This window comes from Elgaria multicarinata, chromosome 1 (genome assembly GCF_023053635.1).
Source record: "Elgaria multicarinata webbii isolate HBS135686 ecotype San Diego chromosome 1, rElgMul1.1.pri, whole genome shotgun sequence".
Taxonomy (NCBI): domain Eukaryota; kingdom Metazoa; phylum Chordata; class Lepidosauria; order Squamata; family Anguidae; genus Elgaria; species Elgaria multicarinata.
In genome coordinates, this window is record NC_086171.1 from 164,623,885 (window position 1) to 164,646,427 (window position 22,543).

Here is a 22,543-nt window from a genome sequence, read left to right on the forward strand (position 1 = left end):
GTGAAGGGCTTCTTTCTGTTCACAGAATAGACTGAGATCTAGCAGAGATTCCCTGCCGGAAGAAGCGGGGGTACCATTTCTCTGGTTGCTTCTTCCCCTACAGTCTCCTGCACTGCCTCTCAGTGGAGGGTCCCACAATGCTCCAGAGCAGATTTTCAGTGGGCACAGGGGCCTCTGGGAGGAAGAGGGATTGGCAAAAATTGTTTTCCCTTTCCTTCAGCATTACTAGGTCTCCAGCAGTTGAAAGTCTGGATCTAACTCCATGTTTAGGACCTGGACAGGTTATGTTCAGAGTGTGGAAGTAACCCCAACCTATATAGAGAATATGTGATAATGGACATTGCTTAAAACTTTAATGAATTCTTGAATACACAGCTGGGCAGTCATACCTCAGTTGCAGTGAATTACCTAAGAGAGCAACATATCCTGCTTTCGGTATTAAGCTTGCAACCCTTCACACAATTACTCGGAGTAAACCTCACTGAATACAATGGCACTTTTTAAATTACATGTGTAGGATTATTTGGCACAACTGCAATCCTGTGCATAGTTACCTAGGAGTAAGCTCCACTGAGCACTGTGGGATGTACATTTGAGTAAGCATGCATAGGATTGTACTGCACAAATGTAAAATGAGTTACTTTTATGTTTTTCAGAATATAGGGCACATCCAATGGCACTAAAGCCCCAGATCTCAGGGCCTTATGAGTATCCTATGCAGGGTGCATGGAGGATGGAGGCGATCACTACCTCTGTCCTCCAGGCACCCTGCATTTTTGGTCAGATGTGCCTTTTTGCAGGTCTAACCAGGGAGGTTCCGAGTGGGGGTGGGGAGGCCGGGACACATAGAGGAAGCTGTCTAAAGCACTGTCATGGTTTCCTCCCCTCTCCACACAGAGGACTGCCTCCTTTACAAGCACGGCACCATCACCATGGCAGAGAGAACTGTGCTGGCTACGAGGGGGAGGGGAGCACGCTTTCTGGGAACTAAGCTTGGAGCCATAGGATTGCTGCCTAAATAGATGGAAGGAAGGCCTGAAGTAGGGCTGGGGAACCTCTTCCATCCTGATGGCCAAATTCCATTTTAAAGAAGCTCCAAGGGGCTGCATTCCAGTAGTGGGTGGGGCCAAAGGAAAAAGGGGAGGGGTAAAAATAAAAATGCCTGCATATTACAGCTTAAAAGTTTTACTGTCGGTAATTAAGACTCAGAGGCATTCCAACATTTTTGAATGGAGAAAAAAATTCACATGAGAAATTCACAAAAAATCCACAAAGGGAGAAGGGCCAGAGAAGAAGGGCGCATGCCCAGTTGGCAAACCCCAGAGGGCCAGCTTGGCTCCTGAGCCTGATGATGTTCCACACCCCTGATGTAGGGGGAAAGGAAGTAAATGTTCTTTGTACACATTGGCCACGTTCAGAAGACACTTTAAACCATGGCTTTAATCACGATGGTTAAGGCAAAAAGGCTATTTCACTGTGGTTAAAGCCATGGCTTAAGGTGTCTTCTGAACACGACCTGGCTTTCTGGCTTAACCACTGTGGTTAAAGCCATGATATAAGGTGTCTTCTGAACGGGGCCACTGTATTGGATCCAGACTTAGTGCTATTTAGAGTAGACCAAGTCCCATTGAACTCTACTTTAAGGTGTTACTAAAACTGGATCCAAAGCCATTTAAAACAAGATTAATAACACATGATCCAGCCCCATCATCATGAAACACACATGCAGAATGGATCATTTCTCCGTAAAGAAACCAAAAACATCCCTTCAAAAAAAAAAAAAAAGGCAGAAAAAATGTTTTATTGAAAACATCATGTATATATTTAAAAATGAATGCATACAACAACATTAACAGTGCATGTTAGTTTTTAAGACAGTGAAAACAGAATTAACCATCTACTACCATAATCAAGGGACCAGGAAATAAGTGACAAAGAGCCTGCAGTAATACATAGAGGGATGGGTGGAAGTGATGTCTTTGTCCATAGTAACGGAATGAATAGGGGTGGAACTGCATTAATCATGGAATGATACAAAGCTACCCATGGGTGTTTGTACTGTAGCTTTTTAGCATGCAGTTAAGAAACAAGTAAACTTTGCTAGATTACCCTCATGTAAATTGGTAATGCAGTTTATTCATCCCTAGAAGAAAAGCATAAGCTTCATTATGCCTTCAAGAGTCTCCTGATACTAAGGTAACTCAATTGCAAAACTGGGTTCTTGCTTATCCAGCTCTTGTTTAACAGCGCTAAGTAGTGGATATTTTCCATCTTTGCAGAAAAACCCTGAAAAATCGTCGAGTTCAATTGTCCAAATCATAACACCTCCCAAGTGGTTATTCTTCATATATTGAACCTAATGGAGAGAAAAGGGGATTCACTAAAATGAAAAACACAACAAAACCCCACACTCAAGAGTGCTCCAGATGCACAAAACTGGCCACCAGTTTTGTTAGCAGCTAGAAGACCAACAATACTCAAGCACAATCCTAACCGATATGGCATCAGCCCCCTCTAAATGTATTTTATTAAAGAGTGGTTTTTCACCTAGTGCCACAATATGCATCCATTCACATTCATAGTACGCAATATTAGCAGCACATTGATATGTACTGCAGCCAAACTCACATAATGCTGTATTGCAAGCTATGACAATTCATGCTTTTGTAGTTGCAAAAATCGATTTTTTAAAAACGGCTTCTTGTACTCTGATGCTGGCAACCTGCCAAGAGGGTAGAAATTTGGCCAGGCTTGTACATGTCTTCCAGTGCAATCTCATGCACAACTGTTGGAAATTAATTTCCATAGTACTAATACTAATACTAATAAATTTATTTCTAACCCGCTTCTCCATTTGGATCGAGGTGGGGAACAACAATAAGTATAAATACATAACATTTATTAAAAACTTAGTACACATTATTAAAACATCCTAAAAACATCCTAAAATCCCACTGGGTAGGCCTGCCAGAAGAGATCAGTCTTAATAGCTTTCTTAAATGCTAAAAGTCTTTTAAGTTGAAAAGTCTCCTCCAGCAGGCCATTCCACAGTCTGGGAGCAGCAAAAGAGAAGGTCCTCTGGGTAATACTTGTCAGCCTAATTTTGGCAGACTCAAGTAGATTCTTCCCAGAGGACCTGAGTGTGCGGGGCAGATTGTATGGGAGAAGGCGATCCCACAGGTAGCCTGGACCCAAACCATGTAGGGCTTTAAAGCGTTCAATGGGACTTACTCCCAGGTACACGTATTTGAATACAGGCTTAGTCACTTAGAGAAGTGATGAGGTTTTTACTTGGATTGCTAATAGCCACTTAATAGCTTTAGCTGAGTTATCCACTTTGCATTTTGAGTATCATGGCCTAATAAAACAGAACATTGGATTGAAAGCAGTTTAACAAGTGAATCTTTTAAAACACCTGGACTGCCTGCCATAGTTTATTTGCCACTTAGACCCTGTTCAGACAACACACTAAGCCACAGTGGCTAAACATTTTGAACTAACATTATGGCTTAGTGTGTCACATGAACCATTCCTAACCATTGTGGCTACATAACCACAGTTCAAATACACTCACTAACCATTTGTTGCAGAAGGGTTAAAAGCCTAACCATGGCTTAGTGTGTTGTCTGAACAGGCCCATAGTTACTACTGGTTGTTGGATGGGAGGTTTGGTAAAGAAGTGGTTTGTGTAGGGAACTGGGGTCTTCCAACTCTTATTCTACTATTCATCTTTGACAGGGGAAAATTGCCTTCTAAATAAAATCACTCTAATGCCCAGAGTGGTGACATTTCCTTCATTCTATTTATATCTGATTTTATGAATAAACAGACTAGTCCTCACACTTACATAACTTTTGTAAGCTCCTTACCAGCATCTATAGATCACATCATGTAATGAACCAGGGGAATAGATCCTTTGTCAATACTTGCCTTGGTCTGAACACTTGTCTTGTCTTCATATCCCACCCACTGGTTTCCTTTATGGGAATAGGGGACGGCTTGTTCCTCAATCCGTTCCACTGTGGCACCATGATTAAAATTACAGATCTGATAGGAGTAAATTGGGAACCTTAAATATGAATGCTAGAACTTTGATATGATTGCCTAGATACCATTACAAGAAAGAGAAAGAACCATTGCAAGTTGTCTCCATTTTGTCCTGACATCTCCATTTTGCTTGCCTGTGACTGATGCGCTAGCAAGAGTTGTGGGTTTCCAATGGAGGCACAGTGGGCTGGTGGTCCCTGGGTCAGGAAAGTTGATGCATTCCCTGTGTCTTGATATGATTGCACACCCCATGAAGGAGCAGATACATAGCTTGGGGTGCTCCTTGATCCAAAATTGTCCCTAGAGGCCCAAGTGGACCCAGTAACTTGGAGCACCTTTTACTAACTTCAGTTGGCTCATCAGCTGTGCATTTCTGGATAGGGATACGCTGACCACAGTTGATCCATGCTCTGGTAATCTCTAAATTGGATTACTGTAATTCATCATACATGGTGCTGCTCTTGAGAATGATCAGGGTGGGTAGGCTACATGGATAAAAATGCTCCACACTGTAGAACTTCAGCCCCATCCTGGAAGGACCATGCAACATTAGGGATGGGTGAAACACATGGCCCCACAGCCCCACTGTATTCATGTTAGCTCTTCATGTGAGTAATGCATGAAGAACATTAGAGAGTTATATGGACGTGGATCACATGTGATTTATATCCCATATATGTGTGTGACTCTATGTATGTGGGATATTGAAATACATACGTATTTATGTACCATTTTCTAAGACAGAGCATGACAGAACTTCAGGCTGAGGTACTCCATCTTAATTTTTGGAATAAGTCTATCATCTCCTTGATTGAGATTTATAAGACAGAGGGGGAATTATCAGGTCTGCAACATAAATGGGAACACAAATCAAATCTGTCCTACCTCATAATAGGCCATTATGCCTGGCAGTTTTGTGAATTCGGCAGCAGTTCCAGGACCAGAGGCGGAGGCCCCAAGCCCAGTCAGAATGGAAGAAAGAGTGAAAGTCTGCCCATAGGTGGGAATTCCCATGATGATTTTCTCAGCTGGGGCACCTTTCCTCTTTAAAAATTTAACAGCTTCGTCCTGGAGAAAGAAAGGTGGATTAGTGACTGTGTGTATACCATGAGGGACAATGCACATGTCCAAGTTCTGTTGCATATCACTATTATCTATAACAACCTTTCCGAACTTGGTGTTCTCCAGATGTTTGGGGCTATAACTCCCTGCCTTCCTGAGCATTGGCCATGCTGGCTGAGACTGATGGAAGTTAAAGTCCAAAACATCTGGAGGTCATCAGGAGCAAATCTACACAGAGTTGTCGGGGCGCCTTGAAGGCGTTTGCGTGCGCCTCGAGGGCGCCCCAAAACTCCTAGTGTAGATGCGGATCTTCAGGCTAGAAGAGGTGGCGGCGGCCCCATATTACCCCTCGCTGGGATGGGGCGAAAAGTTTCCGGCCTCTCCGGCTGCGTCCTTGCCGCCGCTCACCTCCACCGTCGTAATTCTGTCTTTGCCTCCCCCCGCGCCCCCCCGTGAAAGAGCCACCTGGGTCGGAGAGCTCGGCGGAAGAAGACCCCGCCTTCTTCTGGCTCTCCGACCTGGGTGGCTCTTTCGCTGGGGGGCGGGCGGGGGGAGGTAAAGACAGAATTACGAAGGTGGAGGTGAGCGGCGGCAAGGACGTGGCCGGAGAGGCCGGAAACTTTTCGCCCCGTCCCAGCGAGGGGCGATGCGGGGCCTCCTCCTCCTCCTCCTCCTCCGCCTCCGCCTCTTCTAGCCTGAAGATCAGCATCTACACTAGGAGTTTTGGGGCGCCCTGGAGGCGCACGCAAACACCTTCAGGGCGCCCCGACAACTCTGTGTAGATTTGCTCCTGATTGGGGAAGGCTACTCTATGGGTTCCATGTGCCTTTAAAAATGTAGGATTTGTCAAACCCCATTTTAAACTAATTCTGGTTCTACCTCACGGGGACTGCACAACTGTGACACATAAGAATGGGCCATTTCAACCCAAAGGGCTTAAAATAGTTCTTGCTTCAATAAGGTTTTAGTGCTAATGGAAATTCCATATTGTCCAGCATGCACATTCACATTACAAATGCCTCTCCTCCCCATTCTGTTACTGACTAACTAGATGTTGACATAAATAGGTAACTGAAGCTTTTGTTGGCTCTAAATGTTCTCCTCCTGTCTCACTTTGTGAGGCTGCCATAAACATCAACTACCTATTTCATGAATGCCAAAAGCAGCCTTACCAAAGCTTGTGCTCTCCAGATGTGTTGGACCACAAGTTCCATCACCCACAGCCAGCATATGGCCAGTAGCCTTGATGGCTGGGAAAGATTGGTGTTGTAGTCTAACAAGCTGTAGCCACAGATATCTGGATCAGAGTCATGACAAGGCTAGCTTGAGTCACATTGTACTCCTGGAAAAGCGTAGGCATTTCATTATACCTAGAAAAGTTCCCAGCAACTTTTGACATGCTCTCTGGATTAGCAACTTACAACATTATAAGAGGATGCAACTCCACTGTCCACCTTGCTCTTGTAAAGGGGGCTTCCATGGCCTGTGTATTTATGACTGTGATCATCCCAGTACCCGTGAAAATCAAAGGTCATGAAATTAAGGAAGTCTGCAAACCTAAAGAAGGAAAATAAATGGAAAATCAAGGCACTGTCTAATGGTGGCTACATTTATATTCAAGGTCTGTAAGGTTGAAACAAAAGCCTAATCTACACCTACTGCCCTTTCGCATTGGAGGAGGGATAACTGTGAGGTCTCCCGCTTCCGTGATCATTGCTCACGGGGCACACACGGGGGAAGTTTCTCGCAAGTAAAGGAGAGCTGTTGCGGGAGGAGGCGTGCCCCATGCTGGCAGTTCTCAATGTGTATCTGGAGAAGTGGGTGGGACTGGATGGATGGGTACGGGGCATGGAATTATTATTTTTTAATAACTCCTCCAAGATGCGCAGCAGCACAGACACACAACAATGCAGGGGGATAGGTACTGTGTTAAACATGCACTCCTACGCATCGATGTTTGGGTTAAAAAACATACACACGGTTGGCGCCAAAACAAGCTGATAAGCAATCAAAATATGTGCTGAAAATAGTGGATGCCCACTCCCACACATGTCCAAAACCGCTGGACAAGCCCCTGACAGCGGGTTGGCTGTTCGGCAAGCCAGGAGCTTACGCCAGACTGCGGCAGTTTCAGGAAGGGGGGGTACACCAGCCGCGGATGTCGGGATTGTAGCGAGAGAGCCAGAAAAACCGCTACAAATCCGGTCAGCGATATTCCTGAATAACTGAGGGGTCAACCCGAGATCACCGCGGGAGTAGGTGAACGTCATGTGGCCCGGTAGGGGCAACTTTGATATAATTCCTCAATAAACAACTGGTGTAGATTAGGCCCAAGTGAGCTTTAGCCACCTGCATCAGACTTCCTGATGAGAAATCATTTTAGAATGTTTTAAGGATGTTTTAATCATGTATACTATGCTTTTAATCAGTTTTTATGTGTTTTATATTCGCTGTTGTTTCCTGCCTCGATCCAAGTGGAGAGGCAGGTAAGAAATAAATAATTATTATTATTATTATTATTATTATTATTATTATTAATCTGGTACAGTAACTTTTTAGAGCAGAACTGTGAGTGGGAGCCCTGCACACTTCTAGGTTTGAACTCTTAGGTATAATCAGTGGAGGCTGGTGGCTCTGGTTTCAGTGGGGCTGTAAATCCATTTTGGGTTTCAGTCAGAAGCAGCAGAGCTCTAAAGGCGCTATCTAGAGTGCTGGACCTGTTTCAGGGCTAGGATTAAGCACCTTTGACAACTCCTTTAGAGTTCTGATTGAAACCCAGAATGAATTCATAGCCCCATCAAAATCGGAGCCACCAGCCTCCACTGGTTATAACAAGAATGCAATTCTGCTTTGAGGACTTGGGAATTTTTTTTTGTTCAAATAAGCCCCAAATCCTTATAGCATTTGTTTGCTTGCCTGTGCCTTTAAACTGAAGCCAATAGGAAATGTACTTTCCCACTGCACTTTCCCAGTGAGTGTGTTATTCATCCTGAGTACCTGCCTAGAGTACATTTGTCTTTGCGTGTAATAGCATTGAAAGTACTTACCTTGAGATTTTCTTGATATCGTAGGCTTTATTGATGGTTTCCTTTCCTGCTGGTACTGCAACACTCAATATGAGTTTTTCTGACCCTGGATTCTTTCGAGTTTCCCTCTCGAATGCTATAGACAGATCCTAAAGGCAATTAGGAATTATTGAGTGGTTTAGTTTTCAGGTTCACTAGTTGTGCAGAACAGCAGTAACAATTTGTATCTCGGTGTATGTTGGCAGTCTACTGTTTCTTTCTTATGGCTTGATTGTTACAGTATAATCCCAACCAGATCTTGTAGTCCTTGATACCCTTAAGCAGGGCTGCCCAAGAAACTTTGCTGCCTGAGGTGGAACAGCAAACAGCACCCCTGCCCTGCAAGTCAAAGTGCATGCAACTCAAGGCATGCCAAAATATTTTGGCACCTGAGGCACAAAATCCCACAAGCACCTCTCCTGTTTCTTGGCAGTAAAAACACAACAACAATATAGTCAATAACTAATCATTTCCTTTCCTTTCATGACACCCAAAATCAGGTGTCTGGAACAACCTAAAGATAGGGCGGGCCCTCCTCCAAAGTAAGGGGGTGCAGGTGAGTGGATTTTTTTCCTGGAGCTGACACAACAGAGTAGAAGCCCTCAGATATCCTTTGTTAATTCGTCCAACTGTCTCTTGAATCCATTTCTTGGTTAATTTTTGTGACATAGACCCTGTTCAGATGACACGCTAAGCCATGGTGGTTAGGCATTTTCAGCTAAACATTATGGCTTAATGTGTCATGTGAACCATGACTTAGCATGTGTGAACCATTTCTAACCATGGTGGCTACATAACCACGGTTTAAACACACTCACTAACCATTTGCTGCGAAAGGGTTAGTGGCCTAACTATGGTTTAGCGTGTCATTTGAAGAGGCCCATAAGGATGATTTGTATTTGAATGTACCTGAACCAGGTCAGACAACCGTCTTTTAGAATTTGATTCTGTGGTATGCCAAGCAAGGTCAAAACCATCAAAACCATGGGTCTTAAGAAACTGCACCACTGATGTCACGAATTCTGAGCGTCTGGCAGGAGAGGCAGTTACATTTCCAAAGCTATTGCAGATGGGAAACATAAAAGTCAGTCAGATTTTTTATTATTATTTTTGTTATTGTCCATAAAAAACTAAGGGAATCATTGTTTTCCCATTCCAAGAGATTGATTCAATAATATTTGGGTGTTGGTATTGGTGAGTTCCTACATGCTAAAAAGAATTAAAATATAGGCTAATCCCCTTTCCCTTGACTGCCAATCATTTGGTGGTTTGTGGGACGGACGCAAGAAATAAAGAGACAACACAAGTGTTGGAATTAAACTGGGCCACTTTTATTCAAGATCTGCAAAGGGGGGTTCAACAGGGCATCCAGCCAGGCCTGCGTCAGGCCTTACTAAGCGAAGGGGGCGAGCTTTCCTGGTCCAGCGGGTGGCGATCCGTCTCGCCGCCCTGCTGTCCCTCCCCAATGTGGGGTAGGGAGACCTTCCCCTGTCACCCCCAACCCATGCCGAAGGCTCAAGGTGGGTGAGAGAGGTTGGCCTCAAAGGTGGTCCTTATCCCCCAGCCTGGCCACAAGGCTCAACACTGGGAGCCCTCGGGAGTCACCCATCACTGTAACAGTGCCTTGGAAGCTCACCATTATATTCCCTCTGGATGCCCTTCCCTACCTGCCACAGGGGGCGGCAAGCCACTTGCTTAGTCGCTCCCCCCCCCAAGAGGGCTTGGGAGGGGTATGGCACGTCCTTATATTGGTCTAAACCCCTCCCAGCCCTGGTGACACAAGCAAGCGTCAGCGAGGGTGGCCTCGTCTCTTTCATGCTCCGCCCACAAATCCCTCCCCATGCCCAGGCTTCGCCGGGCATGGCAGAATGGGCCTTCTGTGCAGTTTCCCCACCATTAGGAACACAGGAAGCTATCTTTTACTGAGTCAGACCATTAGTTCATCCAGCCCAGTATTGTCAACACTGATTGACAGCAACGCTTCTCCGGTGTTTCAGGCAGAAATTTTTCTAGCCTTCCCCGGTGGATGCCGGGGATTGAACCTAGAATATTCTGCATGCAAAGCAGGTGCTCGACCACTGAGCTACGGCCTTTCCAAAGGGTGAAATGCCTCTTCTGAGGCTTAGTTACTGGCAGTAAGAACTTTAAGCTAAAATTTGCTGGTATTTTTGGTATTTTGCTCCCTTTCCTGAGTACACCACCCTGCCAAGATCCAATTTGAATTCAGCTGAACTTCTAGGTAGTTCTAGGCATTCCATGTAGAATGCTTCAAAACATCCTATTAGTGATGGCAAACAAGATTAATAAGCATTGCATATTAAACCCCCCCCCCACTACCCTGAGCGGTGTTTCCAATGAAAATTGCTCCCCTGAAGCTGGAACTTGCCTCAGGAGGGAAGCCAATGGTTTTGTCGCTTCTGATTTTTATCAGCAAAAGTGGAATAGAATGAAATGAGTAGTCCTAAACTTACAGTTCAGGGCGCATGTTTTGTCCACCAAGAGAGATAAGGGTCTTCAAGCTGGGATTTCTAAGGAAGGTAAGTATGAAGAAAGTCAATGTTAAAAGAAGGGCATAATGTTATTCAGAAGGTATTTCAGCTGGACTGAAGTAAACAGTGGTACAGTGGGAACAGGACCTTGGAGCAGATGTCCAAGGTCCCACTCAAGCAGAAGGAAGAGGAGGGCCCTCAAACACAGCAGGGCCAGCTCACCACATTTTGAAGGAAGTGACATTGATGAACTACTAAAGCATACCTGAACCATCTGTCTGGTATGCTTTAGGGTGGATTCCTGCATTGAGCAGGGGGTTGGACGCTCAGTGCAGGAATGGGCCTCTTCCAACTCTACTATTCTATGATTCTACTCCCATCGTCCCTCACCATTGGCCAGGCTGGCTGAAGCTGAGGGGAACTGCAGTTCAACAACATGATCAGGGAGGGCCACAGGTTCTCCAAACCTGATCTAAAGAGCACTCCCTTCCTGAAGACCATTAAGTTTTTGCACATTTAACTTTCTGCACAAGAGGAGCCAGATATTCTGAATAGCAGGCCCTGCGGAATAGTCCTAGAAAGTAGCACTCAATCCACTTGAAAATAGCATTCATTATTATTATTATTATTATTATTATTATTATTATTATTATTATTATTATATCTTGCCTTTTCCCTAATGCTGGAACTCAAGGCGGCTTTACAAATTAAAACATATGTCTTACTATCTTATTCTTATTACTATTTGTAATATATTTTTGAGCTGGAAAAGAAGTGGGGTGGAAGGAGCCAAGCAGCATCTATCCAATGTTGCCTTTAGTTCTTCTCAGATACAATCTGCATCAGACTGCTTTGGTTTACTATATCTCTATGTATATTTATATCTATCTGATCTGAGAATCACAGAGTTCTACATGATGTTAAGTTTGAGTCCCAAACACCTCAACTAAGTGAGGCCTCTCCTGCCTTCCACAATACCATAATGATGAGCACTATTGATTCCATTATACCATGGAAAACTGCAGTGGCAGAAGCAATCATGGCATTTTGTGCCTCACATAAGATAAAAACATTTTAAAACAATATGCAAAAATTAAAAACCACAAAAACATGCAAAATGCACATACATTTAAAACCGCTATAACAATTTTACAAATGATGAGCCAAAAAACAAACCCAGGCTCATTACATATTGCTAAATGCCTGGGAGAAGAGAAAAGTCTTGACCTGGCGCTGAAAAGATGACAATGTCAGTGTGAGGTGGGCTTCATCAGGGAGATTGTTCCACAGTTGGGGGGCCACCACAGAGAAAGTCCACTCTCTTGTTGCTAGCCTCTGAGCTTCCCTTGGAGTAGGCACCCAGAGAAGGACCTTAGATGTTGAATGCAGTGTTTGGGTAGGTTCATGTTGGGAAAGGCGTTCTGTCGGGTATTGTGGTCCCAAGCCGTGTAAGGCTTTATGGGTTAAAATCAGCACCATGAATTGGGCTTGGAAACATACAGGCAGACAATGCAAGCAGGCCAGAGTGGGTCTTTTACACAGTAAACAGTGCTGCTGGGGTGGGCACTCATGATTGGGGTCCCTTTTCACCCTGACAATCATGTTCTTGACTAAAATGGTTCCCCAAGCTGCTGTTTGCATTGGGAGGGACGATCCCATTGGTGTCAACAGGAGCATCCCTTGATGCAAAGAACAGCTTCAGGGGAGTGATATTTTCCCCATGCCAGATGAGAAAGGGTTAAACACCCCTATGCTGCCCACCATGATCTTGATCAGGTTCCTTGTGGCAACTATCTTCTGCTAAAAATATACAGGAGAGGCTAAGCTGCATATTTAACATTGTTCCTGGCAAGATGGGCAAATTAGGGATGGGCGAACAAGTGATTTTTACAATTGTCCTGATTCTCCAAACAAACAAACAAACAAACAAAAAACCCCAGCTTGAAGCTCATCACATCTCATTTCCCATGTTTGTTTGCCTTCTTTTTTCATTTTCTTCGAATGGGAAAAGTGCATATTTTGAATGGGAAAATGCACTTTAAAAAAAAAAAGCAAATTCTTTTCAGTACGGACGCAAATTTGGGAACTTGCAAGCATTTTCAGAGAACCTGCTCTCCTTCTCACATTAGTTTACAGGGTAGCAAATGGGACATTTGTGCATGGTTTGCAAATGTAAATGAAATTCTCATACAACCATAAGCCTTCTCCTGCATGGGCTGCGGCAGGGATGCAAGCCTCCTCCTCTATCAGCGTTAGTGGCTGCCGTGGATTTGGGCTCCCCTCTATGGTTTGAAGCTTGCATGTGCCTCAGTCCCAACATCTACCTGGTTTTAAGTTCATTGATGGCCGTATACGTTGTGTCATCATTCCATTCATAGCGGACAATCCGATTGTTTTCTATGTTAGCAAAGGCATAAATGATGTGGGTGCAGAGATGTGGGTCGATTTCATCAGGGATAAAACGTCCTGAAGTTTCCCGGTACTGGGACCAACTGGTAAAGTAACAAACCAATTTAAAGGTAGAAGCTGTTTTGATAAGAGAGATTGAGAGAGAGAGAGAGAGAGAGAGAGAGAGAGAGAGAGAGGGCATTAGTCAAATAATTGTTAGGAATTTGCAACAACCACGTGATAAGCACTTGCACAAACAAGCCTATACACATGCAATTTGCAGAGTCAGCTTGCTCAACCTATAGGATAACCTTCCCCAATCTAGACGACATGTTGGACAACATGCTGTATGCTATCTGGTATGATGGGAGTTGTCATCTGGAGGGCTCTGGTTGGAAACGGCTGTTATAGACAGTTCATAGGTCAGTAGGTTGATGGTACTGATGTGATGTGGTGTAGTGGCTAAAGTGCTGGACTGGGAGTCAGGAGATCCGGGTTCTAGTCCCCACTCAGCCATGGAAACCCACTGGGTGACTTTGGGCCAGGCACAGACTCTCAGCTCAACCTACCTCACAGGGTTGTTGTTGTAAGGATAAAATGGAGAGGAGGAGGATTATGTATGCCGCCTTGGATTCCTTGGAGGAAAAACAGTGGGATATAAATGAAATAAATAAATCCTCTTTCCCCTATGCCTGTACTCTCACCCTGGATTGAATGTGTGATCAGGACTATTATTTGCATACCATTGATACTGCACATCCACTGATTAATTTTAGGTACATTAGAAATTAATAATGATAATGACAATGTACTTTCCATAAAACATATACCTTTGATTCTGAAATTTATATTGGGGGAGGAAAGTAATAGAGGATAATTTTGGAAATCTAACACCTAGGGTGCTTCATAATGGCCAAAGCCCCATCGTGGAGGGTTTTCCTGTCACCCTCCCTTTCTCTCTCCAGCATGACCGAAAGAAGGAGTTGTGGGCATATCAAAACCCTACTAGATCCCAAGACAAGGAAGTTCTAAACCCAGCATGCCTTTTAGAAACCAAGAAACAAGGAAATAGTGACGTACCGCATTGTGGAACTAGCAGCGCAACTACACCTGCTGCAAAATAAAAATCAAGAGGAGAATATTATGTTATGATACGGCTAGTCCTGCTGCACATGCCAAATCATCACCATCTCCCTCTTACAACCCTCAGTGTTCAAAGTGTTGTCTTCTGATTAATTAAACAACACAAATGAATGAAGGGGACATTCTTATATTAGGTAAAAAGGCACATCAAAACTGCTTAGCTAGTCAACTGTGTGGGGTTTCTTGCCAGCGTTCATAAAAGGTAAATAAGCATAAACATTCAAAATATTATTCACCCCGCCCCTCCGTATTTTGTTCATACTAAGCAGTACCCCTGGGGCTGTGGTGATGTGTTGCCATCCCAAGCCAAATCTTGGGAACTCCACTTGGAAAAAGCCCACAAGAGTCTCTAAACTTAACCTTAAATTCCATCGAGCAGACTTACCAAACCACATGGACGCTGGACCCATCCTGGCTCTGAGTACTCCACCGTACAATGGGAACACGGCTTCCTTTCTAGTGATGTGCTGTCCCAGCCTACTTTATAGGAAGTTAGCAGGGTGGAACTGAAAGAACATAGTTCAGTGTCTGCTCTACTTTATCTCTATTCCTGGAATGATTGTGCAATTCTCTCACAGAAAAGTGTTGCAACCACAATTGTGGGTGTTGGACTTATTTATTTTTTTGTCCCATCCTGCCTTTTAAAGCTAACTGATGCCAAAATGGAAAAACACAGCAAAACAAGGTTCATATGCCTTCCTTTGTCTTCCATACTCTTGATTACAAGCCCAATTTTGATGATGATGATGATGATGATGATGATGTTTCCTAAGATTTATTTATTTATTTATTTAAAACATTTGTATCCCGCCCTATATCACTAGGATCTTAGGGCAGTGTCCAGATAAAATCAGACAATATGAAACAATATTTATTTATTTATTTATTACATTTATATACCACCCCACAGCTGAAGCTCTCTGAGTGGTTTACAACAGTAAACAATAAATATACAATAAATATACACAGCTAAAAACAAATTAAACCATTAATCAAGTTAAAACCAGTATATAATTTAAAAGCAGTAAAAACAATTAAAACAGTTAAAACAAAGTGCAAGCCAGGTGAATTTACCATTAAAGGCTTTGTTAAAAAGCCATGTTTTTACTTGGCACTGGAATAAAGTCAGCATTGGCGCCAGTTGGGCCTCTAAGTTGCCTTTCTAAAAGTCTTTTATCTACTTTCTGATGTTTTAGTGATGGTTTTATTGTATTTTTCAATGTATTTGTAATTTTAGAATTATGATTTTAATGGTGTTAGTGTCGCACTGTTTTGTATCGGTTATTAGCTGTCCTGGGTCCAATCTACACAGGATATTAACTGCACGGGGTATTTAGAGTAGACCTATTGAAATGTATGGGACTTAAGACAGTCATGACTAACTGAATACCATTCATTTCAATGGGACTACTATAAGTAGGACTTTAATTGGATTCTACCCCTTCTGAGGAAGGGAGATATATAAATAAGATACAAATAAATAACATGTGGGTGTCGAGAAAAGCAGAGCTGGTGGGATGGACAGCATATCAGGGGCAGAACCAGCTGGCACAGTCACTCTTCATTCATGCATTGATTGAACATTTGAGCCCTAATGAGTAAACAGGGCTGACCACAAATGCGGAGCAGTATTGCAGTTCCTTTGAGCCCAGCCTTTGTCAACAGCCTTAAGCTAAAAGGCTGAGGAGGTGAACTTCGCAGCAACATGCCTGTTAAGAACTTTGTTCTGAGAGCTGCTGCTGCCATGGATGGTTTTTCGTTTTTGTTTTTCCTGTTGACTCTTAAGTATTAGTTTTTAGTTTTAAGTATGATTTAGAGATATTATATTTCATTGTGATTTATAATGATTTTTATATGGAGAACTTTGAGAGAACTTACAGAAATCTTTTGTGGATTATTACTGTGGACTATACATTTTGAAACCAAACTTGCACACTTTTTAGCTCACCACTAAGCTGAACACAGCTCACCAACCTTATCTGGTTTCCCCATCACCCATTCAATAAGCCCATTTTTGCTGCGGGGACAAGAGGTGGGGTGAAGTTCAGCTCTAATTGTAAGCTTTGCACTACTAATCACACAAAGCCAAAGATCTTTTGTTTAGCACACAATCATCATGTTATTTATTTATTTGTTTTTTATCTGTTCATTAACAAAGGTTCTTTGGGCAGATTCCATGAAGCTAAAAGAATAAAACACAACCCCCAAATTAAAAAGTAAATGGCATAGGAAAAATATATAAATGCAACCATCAGGTCTAAAATGCTAGGGGAAGATAAGACAATAGAAGATAATGGTGAAAAGCTAACAGTCTAGTTGCCAAGCAGGTCTCCTTTGGAAGGGCATTCCAAAAACTGAGTGTCACAACTAAGAAGGCACTTTATCTTGCAGCCACCCATCTACCTTCCTTCAGCTGGTGCACATGGATGACTTCAGGGTCTGAGCAGGCACTTTTGAGAGGAGACATTCCTTTAGATATTTTGGCCTCATCATTATCTGCCAACATCCAGTCCAACCCCTATTGTCTAATGGACTGACATAATTATGTGAACTGCCCAGAGAGCTTCAGCTATGGGATGGTATACAAAATGCTACTACTACTACTACTACTACTACTACTACTAATAATAATAATAATAATAATAATAGGGAGACAGAGTTTGGAACTCATTTGGATGGTACTTCTTCCTGATACAACCCAAGTGTGGAGAAAGGACACCTGCTCTCTCGACTCACTTGAACATATTGCCCTGCCTTAGAGATCCCTGAACATCCATGTATTGTATTGTAGTTATAATGCTTGAATCCAGGTTGTGATCGTGAGTCTAACAAGCATAAAATCTGGTGAACTGCACCTCTGTGTAACTTTGCCACATAGATGTCTGGGGACAAATGCACTTGGTGAGAGGTGAAGAAAAGTGTGCCACCAATTTGGAATGCTGTAAAAGGGGGTTGGCTAAATTCCTGGAGGAGTAGGCTATCAATGGCTACTAGCCCTGCTGGCTATGTGCAATTTCCAGTATCACAGGCAGTAAGTCTGTATACACTAGTTGTTGGGGAACATGGAAGGGAGGGTGCTGTTGCACTTGTTTCCTGCTTTGTTCATCCCTGTCCGATGGCTGGTTGGCCACTGTGTGAACCGAGTGCTGGACTACATGGATCCTTGGTCTGATCCAGCATGGCTCTTCTTATGTTGTTATGATTCAGGAATATTAGTAGCAATTGAGAAAGTTTTATTAGATGATCTGGGTGAACTCAGTTTGATGAGTGAGTCAATTGCACTTACACATACATGTCAACATACATTTACGGAACTTCTTCCAAATTCCTAAGGAAGCAAGTTTGACTTATGATGTAATTGCCAATGAAGTAATTGCAGTTTCCACATCAGAAGGGGAATGTGTGAATCTGCAAAACTCAAAGGTTCTCCAAATTTCACCTTGAAGCTTGTCCTGACTCATATCCATATCAGATCACGAGCTTCCCACCCCCCACACAGAAAATTTTGTGTATTTTTGTGCACATTTCCCCAGATGTAAACATGCATTGTGCAGCTATTTGAAATGCATGCTTTTTCTTCCAATGATGATGTCTGCTTGTGTGCATTTTCAAATGTACCTGTTTTTAAAAACATTTTGTTGTTGCACTGCAAATCGCACTGCAAGTTCAGAGATGAACAGACTAATTGCAGATTGTGCCTGGGTCCATACCTAGATTCTAGGGCCTAATGCTTAGGTCATGCTATATATCAATATATAATTGACTACATATTAATGAGATTAATATCTTATTAATGTTGTTAATCCACTGCATCATGTGGCATGTCATTATGTGAGCGATTGGTCATTTGCAGGTGCCTCTTTGAAAATGACTACATTCAATGCGCAGATGTTTGGGGCATTGAGCATAACATTGGTGGCTGAGGGATTCAGGATGCACAGCCTTTCTCCATCCTCCACACATTTAATAAACGTGTGTGGAGGAATGCCTGAGTCTGGCTAACTGCTGGACAGCTTGTGAGCATGAAGTTGTCAGGACATTTGGGTCATAAAACTTTCATACTCTCATTACTATGCTCTGAGTTTCCACCAGACAATTTTAATGTTAGATTTTTATCTTTATTGATCTCCCTGTAATGTAAAGTTGGGAGGGAGACACTGGGGGTGTTTCCTGACAGAGCTTTTGTTGTGCAATTACCCTGCCTCATTCATAGGGTTGGATCCAGATTTAAGCTGGATCAATTGCAATAGCAGAAGAGGACTTCCCAACCCTTTCCAGTCTCCTGAAAATGGTACACGAAGAGACAGGAGACCCTGCTGATGGGAAGAGCTATGGTGTGTGTGCGAATGTGGAAGGGGATCCCTGAAAATTGGGCAGAGGGAGCATTCAGGAGCAGAGCCCTTCTCTCACAGAAAGTTTCTTTCTCATATGGAAGACAGTTCCTGGATCCAACCCATAGCATTTTACAGGGGGTCCAGAGGTCATCATCTTCCACTTGTAACCCTGCCATGTTTTCCGCTGCTTCTTCCATCCTTTTTCTTACTATAAATGTACAGTTTCAAATATTCAGCACGGTAACTGATGCATGTTGGGACAAAATAAATAAATAAAAAAAATCCCAGTATAACCTGATGGTGTCTGAGCTAGCAGTGACCAACCAAGAAAGAGATCTTGGTGTTGTGGTGGACAGCTCAATGAAAATATCAACCAAGTGTGCAGCCGCTGTAAAGAAGGCAAACTCCATGTATGGCATTATAAGAAAAGGAATTGAGAATAATACTATCAGTATCATACTGTCTTTATACACATCTATGGTACAACCACACTTAGAATCCTGTGTACAGTTTTGGTCGCCACACCTAAAGAAAGGTGTTGTAAAAAAAAAAAAAAAAAAAAAAACAACCTGGGGAAAGTACAGGGCTGGATCTATACTACTGATTTAAAGCGCTTTATAACAGTTTTATAGCGCTTTAGCAGTAGTGTAGATCCGGCCCAGAAAAGGCAGCTAAAATGATCAAGAATTTGAAGCATGTCTCCTATGTGGGAAGGTTACAACAGATAGGTTTGCTCAGCTTTGAAAAAAGGAGGCTATACATACATGATAGAGATGTACAATGATAGAGATGTACAAAATTACATCTCTATCATTTTGTACATGATAGAGATGTACAAAATTATACATGGCGTAGAGAATGTGGATACGGAGACATTTCTCTCCCTCATAATACTAGACGTTAATAAGTGGGAGATTCAGGGCAGATAAAAGGAAAGACCTCTTCACACAGCACAAAGTTAAATGATGGAATTCACTACCACAAGATGTGATGGCCACCAATTTGGAATGCTTTAAAAGGGGGTTGGCTAAATTCCTGGAGGAGTAGGCTATCAATGGCTACTAGCCCTGCTGGCTATGTGCAATTTCCAGTATCACAGGCGGTAAGTCTGTATACACTAGTTGTTGGGGAACATGGAAGGGAGGGTGCTGTTGCACTCGTTTCCTGCTTTGTTCATCCCTGTCCGATCCCTGGTTGGCCACTGTGTGAACCGAGTGCTGGACTACATGGATCCTTGGTCTGATCCAGCATGGCTCTTCTTATGTTGTTATGATTCAGGAATACTAGTAGCAATTGAGAAAGTTTTATTAGATGATCTGGGTGAACTCAGTTTGATGAGTGAGTCAATTGCACTTACACATACATGTCAACACATACATTTACGGAACGTCTTCCAAATTCCTAAGGAAGCAAGTTTGAGTTATGATGTAATTGCCAATGAAGTAATTGCAGTTTCCACATCAGAAGGGGGATGTGTGAATCTGCAAAACTCAAAGGTTCTCCAAATTTCACCTTGAAGCTTGTCCTGACTCATATCCATATCAGATCACAAGCTTCCCCCCCCCACAGAAAATTTTGTGTAGTTTTGTGCACATTTCCCCAGATGTAAACATGCATTGTGCAGCTATTTGAAATGCATGCTTTTTCTTCCAATGATGATGTCTGCTTGTGTGCATTTTCAAATGTACCTGTTTTTAAAAACATTTTGTTGTTGCACTGCAAATCGCACTGCAAGTTCAGAGATGAACAGACTAACTGCAGATTGTGCCTGTGCCCACACCTAGATTCTAGGGCCTAATGCTTAGGTCATGCTATATATCAATATATAATTGATTACATACTAATAAGATATAAGAGATGTTAACACTTAAATATTTATACAGACCTTAATTGTTTCTTATTGACGCCAAAGGCATACAAGAGCCACAAATATAGTAGAAAAATTCTTAGAATTACTTACACGAAAGACTGGGCATTTTTATAAAAATAATAATCATCCCAAAATTATGGTGGCAATCCTAAACAAATTTACTAGGGAGGCAGAAAACCCTATTGAACAGAGTGGAACTTACTTCTGAATAAATATGCACATAAATGCATTGTAGATAGAAAGTCACCTCTCTCCATTGTCACAATGCATTGTTTGTTGTCAAGAAAGACAAATTCATTGGGTAGGATGAAGAGGGTCTGAAATTGTGGCTTTGGCAATAAAGAAATGCCAGTTGGCTGACTTTAAGTCCTGTCAGCTCAGTTCGCTATCCATAAGCCCATGAAGACCTCAATGGCTCAAACGGAATCTATTGTTTTCTGACCTTCTATTCTCACTCTAGGGAACTGTTCTGACTTAGGCTGCTGGCTCTTAAGGATGTCAGAGAAATCACAATGAAATCAAATGAGTTCAACTTCCACAGCGAACCAGCTTTTCCTGAGTTGCACGAATTCCATGGACTTGTGGATCACTTAAAAAAAATAAAAAAACTTTCTGGAGTTTTATGCAAATGTAGTCATAGAAAAATACAAAAAATGAAAAAAAAAACTGAGCTGAAATGTGCATTTCCCTTATAGGCTAAAGTACGAAAATGTGCATTTTGAGGGGGGGGATTTGCACATTTTGGAGGGGATCTGTGAATTTGTACAAGTGTGAATTTGCACAAATTATAATTTGTGCAAATTTGGAAGATTGAAAAGAAACTGTGTTGGTCAATGAGTGGACAAAAGAATGAAAGGCAACTGACCATACATGAAACACAAACAGAATGGATTTTACAAAATGCATATATCCCTGTTGGCTTTCACCCCCTTTTTGCAAGCTATTTAATTATTAAATTACATGAAAAGCAGCAGTGTTTACTTCTGAGTACACATATGTAAGTTCTGAATGGAATCCTGTAACGCTGTAATCCTCTAGTCCTATGCAGCAGGAACTTTTTTTTTTAAGAAAAATATTCTCAGTTATGCTATGGAAGAATAGTGCAACTGATAAACAACCAACCCACAGGTATTCTAGCCAGATTGTGAAACTGACTAGATTGGATTATGAAATTGACTAAGGGTCAATCAACACAAGAATTTCCCCCTCATTATGGCAACATCTACTTCACTCACACTTCACAAGATGCACTCACCACATGATACACTCAGTATTCCAGTATTTTGTGGCTGTGTTTAATGGTGGGCTTTTAATTTATTACAGTGCCCTAGTGCTAGTGATTCTGATGTGGTGAAGCAATCAGCAATTATGACTGGTATTGGTGGGAGTGGCTTCAAACTACAGAACTAGTTTAGCAACTTCCCCCGTCCCCACCTCCATGTTTTACCTTGGGAGGAATTTGGCTCTGTGGGCAGGAAATATGGTTCCACCATTTCCTGACAGTTGTTGACTAGGATGGATGGCTGTCTATATTTTGGTGGGGATGCTACTTTTAAATATCCTCCTGCACAGCTGTGCACAACTGTTTTATTAGACTGTAAGCCTATGCGGCAGGGTCTTGCTATTTACTGTTTTACTCTGTACAGCACCATGTACATTGATGGTGCTATATAAATAAATAAATAATAATAATAACTGTTGTCTGTGGGATTCATTTGGTGTGACAAATCAAACAGAGAGTTAAATCTTCTTTTCACCACCATTTCTCCATCGGAAGGAAATGAAGAAATAACTTCTGGAATGTCTGTTCAAGCCTTTTAAGGATTGGGCCTTAAACTTTTTATTTCTGGGTGGTTTTACCCTTTCATTGTTAGATGCGCTTATGAAGAAAAGTGAGCCACTTACAAAAATGATATAACGTAATTTCAATAATAAGCATTACTTTTTTGTATGTGTTGTAGGCAGGAATTTTCCTTTGCAGTGTGCCTGTTTTTCTGGACACACACTTTTATGTGAGCGATAAGGAAGATATTTTTATGTATATTTTGAGCTAGTGATTGGATTGATGAGAGTAAGATAACACCGAAGTCCTAAGTACATTTTGGATGAAGCTCTCACTGACATCAACAAGACCTATCTGAGTAA

General features: G+C 42.3%; 1 protein-coding gene across 1 annotated transcript; it reads right to left on the reverse strand.

The window, feature by feature from the left end:
* Window positions 1-1,797: 1,797 nt before the first annotated feature.
* LOC134409223 (chitinase-3-like protein 1) lies at window positions 1,798-14,742 on the reverse strand. The gene is made up of 10 exons (XM_063141857.1): window positions 14,580-14,742; window positions 14,132-14,164; window positions 12,988-13,189; window positions 10,646-10,702; window positions 9,084-9,234; window positions 8,157-8,284; window positions 6,531-6,666; window positions 4,933-5,115; window positions 3,931-4,047; window positions 1,798-2,356 (listed from the first exon to the last, which is right to left on the reverse strand). The coding sequence occupies exons 1-10, from the start codon at window positions 14,602-14,604 to the stop codon at window positions 2,192-2,194; spliced, it is 1,197 nt and encodes a 398-aa protein (XP_062997927.1). The 5' UTR covers window positions 14,605-14,742; the 3' UTR covers window positions 1,798-2,191.
* Between the last annotated feature and the right edge of the window lie 7,801 nt (window positions 14,743-22,543).

Bases quoted from the DNA above. Each gene is read 5' to 3' on its own strand.
- LOC134409223 (XM_063141857.1), bottom strand. From the start codon at position 14,604: ATGGGTCCAGCGTCCATGTGGTTTG. The intron at 9,235-10,645 runs GTAAGTTTAGGA...CATCTGCAATAG, and splicing joins CAAAACATGCGCCCTGAACT to CTTTGGAAATGTAACTGCCT. The intron at 8,285-9,083 runs GTACATTCAAAT...AATTGCCTTTAG, and splicing joins GGTTGTCTGACCTGGTTCAG to GATCTGTCTATAGCATTCGA.